A 3,373-nucleotide genomic window follows, 5' to 3' on the forward strand; every position below is an offset into this window, starting at 1 on the left:
TCCTGCTAGGGTTTATACTAAAGCCTCGTTTACCCGTACGTTAGTTACCGTAAAATACATGCAACTTTTTGTCTGTTCCAATTTACTTAAAATATTTGCAGTCAATTATAAAATCTGATCTTCCTCCTTACCAGGAAATTATCATGGCCTGTTCAGTCATGTGATCCTTAAAAAAAAATGCAGTTTTAACAGCCAAAGTTAGATTCAATCTGTCATGAATTTGAGGGAAAATATTTCTCGGTTGTGACATCTAAATCTCAGCCTCAAAAATAAATGTTTGGATTTTTTCTGAAGATACGCCCTAAAAAGCTTCTCCACAGCCAAATCCAAGACACAAACTGTTAAATAATTTAGAAAGGGAAATTGAATGACAATGTTACCTTACAACAAATGCAATGGAAATTACAGAAGTTGAACAGAAGCTCAAAGCAATTCAAGACGTACAAGTAACGAAAAACACAGAAATGGCAAAGGAGTTGAAACCCTCCGTCTCCTGCTCCTCACCATGGAAATGATCTAAACGCTCCGAGGAAAACGAAAGCCAGCAAAGGCAAAAATATTTTGAAAGAATCCACGCCAGCGCCGTTAGTGGGAGTACTTTCAGATCCTACAGGTTTCATACCCACGCACAATCAGAGTATTGCATATTTGAAAAAATTAAAAAATAAAAACCTAGAATCCCTCTTCATTAATACCTGGTCGAGAGGCCGGTGTGGCAGAAGCTGGAGCTGAAGGTGTACTTGTAGTTCCATTCACTGTTGTTAAACAATCCATTAAAACAAAACAAATAAATTTATACTGTTGACAGGAAACTCTGGATTTCTTCTGGACTTAAACAATATGCAAAAGAGTAGATCTGCGCACGATTTTCTAAAAAGTGCTGAAAGCTCGCACTGTACATAAATAAAGGAGTAATAACCTTTTTTAAACTGAAAAACATGTTGAGAAGCGCACAAATCTATAAATAAATTTTAAATAAATAAGCACACTACTATCTTCTTAGACTGGCATTGAACAGCGGAAACTTTTCGACTGCAAATTTATGTAAAATTCAAGCTGAACAAAATAAAATCTACAAACCTTTGGTGCAGGCATCTGCAGTAACATTTTTGCCGCACAAAGCAGGGAGTTTAAGGGCCTGAGCGATGCTGATGTTCGCTTGCTTGAAGAGATTGCTGTTGAAGACATTACAAAGGCACTCCTGCTGCGTGTTGATTACATCGAGCAGAGGCGTACAGCAGTCAGCCGGAGGTTTCGATGTCGAGTTCAGATACTGAGCGCAGGGCGTCAAGGCGCTTAAGCAAGAACCCCCGTCGGCTGCCTCTGCTCCCCTGTCGCTTAACACCATTATCAGAGCAATTACTGCCATTTTTATTCTCAGCCCCATCTTTCTTTGATCCTTTTTCCTGCCTTTACAACAGCTTTTAAAGGACAGAGGAAGGAGGTTATATATTGGAGAAAAAGGAACCTGGGTTATAAATCTAACCAGACTTGTAATCACTCACGGGCTTGGAAATCTTGAGGCCCTGTCCAGTGAACGTGGTTTTTCTTCTTTTTAAATCGAAAAGCCAGGCTTTTTATATCGAAATTCAGTGAAGTACATTAAATGCTACAGTGGCGTTGTGCTATTGGACGTTTGAAAATAAAAGTTAGTGGACAGTAGGGCCATACCCATGTGGGTTTAGCTGAGTGTTCAGACTTTTGGGCTCAATCTGTGTTTTGTGAAAGGAAGTTATAACTGTTTTTTATTTTCTCACAATCTAGGTACTTAGTATTATTTCTAGAAGTTTTGGATGGCTTTATCGCCGGGTTTAATGGTTAAATTGGTAATTTTCAATTAAATTATTTTTGTTTTTAGGTATGTGGTTGATGTGATAGGAGGATCTATAGGTTGTTGTCTTCCTTAAAAATTCATGTTGTTGTGTCGATGGTTAAAAAAGTGTTAGGATTCTAATTCTTTTATTTAGATTTTACTTCATTTTTATTCCTATAAGATAAGGTTTATCATAAGTGATCTTATCATCTTCTTTGGGTTTTTCTTTTAAACGTTTTATCATTGAAAAAAGCTAAAATTAAAGGTATGAATCTTATTTTTGTATATATTATAAGTTTTTTAATTTGTCTACACCATTTTGATTGGGTACTCAGTTTTTCACCTTTTCATAACTTACTTGGATAGATGTGAATTACCTTTTCATAACTTACTTGGATAGATGTGAATTACCTGATTTATAATCATTTTCTTTCTCGTTTTGTTACAACCTTATTTTTATAACATATTTGAACTCTTACATTTAATTAGATTAATAATTATAAATTAAATAAATAAGATGTGAAAAATTCAAATAATTCTTAAGTGAAAATTTAATAAATTTGTTATAACCCATAGCATGTAGTATTATTTAACTAGATAAGAAATAGATTTAGAAATGAAGTAAAATTAAATAGAATAAAATAATAATAATAATATTATATTATTTGATTTTCTTATGAAAATTTGAAATTATCTTGTTAAGTGGAGTGATTTGGATTCTTTTAATATCATTTTTTTAATTTAGTTTAAGAGGGTGATTTTGAGACTATTAAGTATTAGTTTTATTGTTATTTATGTGAAATTGAACCCCTATAGTGATAGTGGAGCTCATATTTTAATGTTTAAAATATGTTTTAGAGACATTGGAGGCTTAAAAAGTGGTTTGAAAGAAATTTAACTTTGGAAAGAGAACCTTTCAAACGAGAAAGGGTGTGTCACATGATAAATTTACTTGAAATAGCAAGGATCTTCTAGAACTCTTAGTTGTCTTGATGAGATACCATGTTATCTTACCTTATTTACTTCTTTAATCTTGATTAATTTTTTTTAAATCTTGCTTAATTTGATAAAATTTTGTCTCATGTGTTGTCTCATATTCGATTGAGACATTTGTCACAATCTTTCTAATCCAATGCATTGTCTTGATGAGAGGTTGGGAAGATTTTTCACATCATAAATTTACTTACAATAGAAAATATTAAAATATAAATTTTGGATTTGATCTTAGGTGAGTGATTTTGAGGTAATAATATATTACTTTTAGTAATTTTCGTGTGAAATTGGACCCTTAGAGTGGTAGCTTATGAGTAGTATTCACATTTTAATGTTTAAATTGAATTTTAGAGGTATTTAGAAGCTTGAAATGTGTCATGAAAATATTGAGTTTGATTTTTCTTCAAAGGGAAGGTTTTCACATGATAAACTTACTTGAAATAGTAGGAATCTCTTAGAAGTGTTAGTTACCTTGATAAGATTTATCTCATTTCTCTTTATGCCTAGGTAATTGAATGTTTGTTGACTTAAACATTCTCAAGTTGGGAGAGAGGAGAGCCGTATAGG

The 3,373-nt window shown here is 32.8% G+C and overlaps 1 protein-coding gene across 1 annotated transcript; it reads right to left on the minus strand.

The window, feature by feature from the left end:
* Positions 1-329: 329 nt before the first annotated feature.
* Positions 330-1,547, minus strand: LOC131063899 (non-specific lipid transfer protein GPI-anchored 9). The gene is made up of 3 exons (XM_057997849.2): positions 1,081-1,547; positions 696-755; positions 330-607 (listed from the first exon to the last, which is right to left on the minus strand). The coding sequence occupies exons 1-3, from the start codon at positions 1,385-1,387 to the stop codon at positions 501-503; spliced, it is 474 nt and encodes a 157-aa protein (XP_057853832.2). The 5' UTR covers positions 1,388-1,547; the 3' UTR covers positions 330-500.
* Between the last annotated feature and the right edge of the window lie 1,826 nt (positions 1,548-3,373).

Source organism: Cryptomeria japonica, chromosome 3 (genome assembly GCF_030272615.1).
Source record: "Cryptomeria japonica chromosome 3, Sugi_1.0, whole genome shotgun sequence".
Lineage (NCBI taxonomy): Eukaryota > Viridiplantae > Streptophyta > Pinopsida > Cupressales > Cupressaceae > Cryptomeria > Cryptomeria japonica.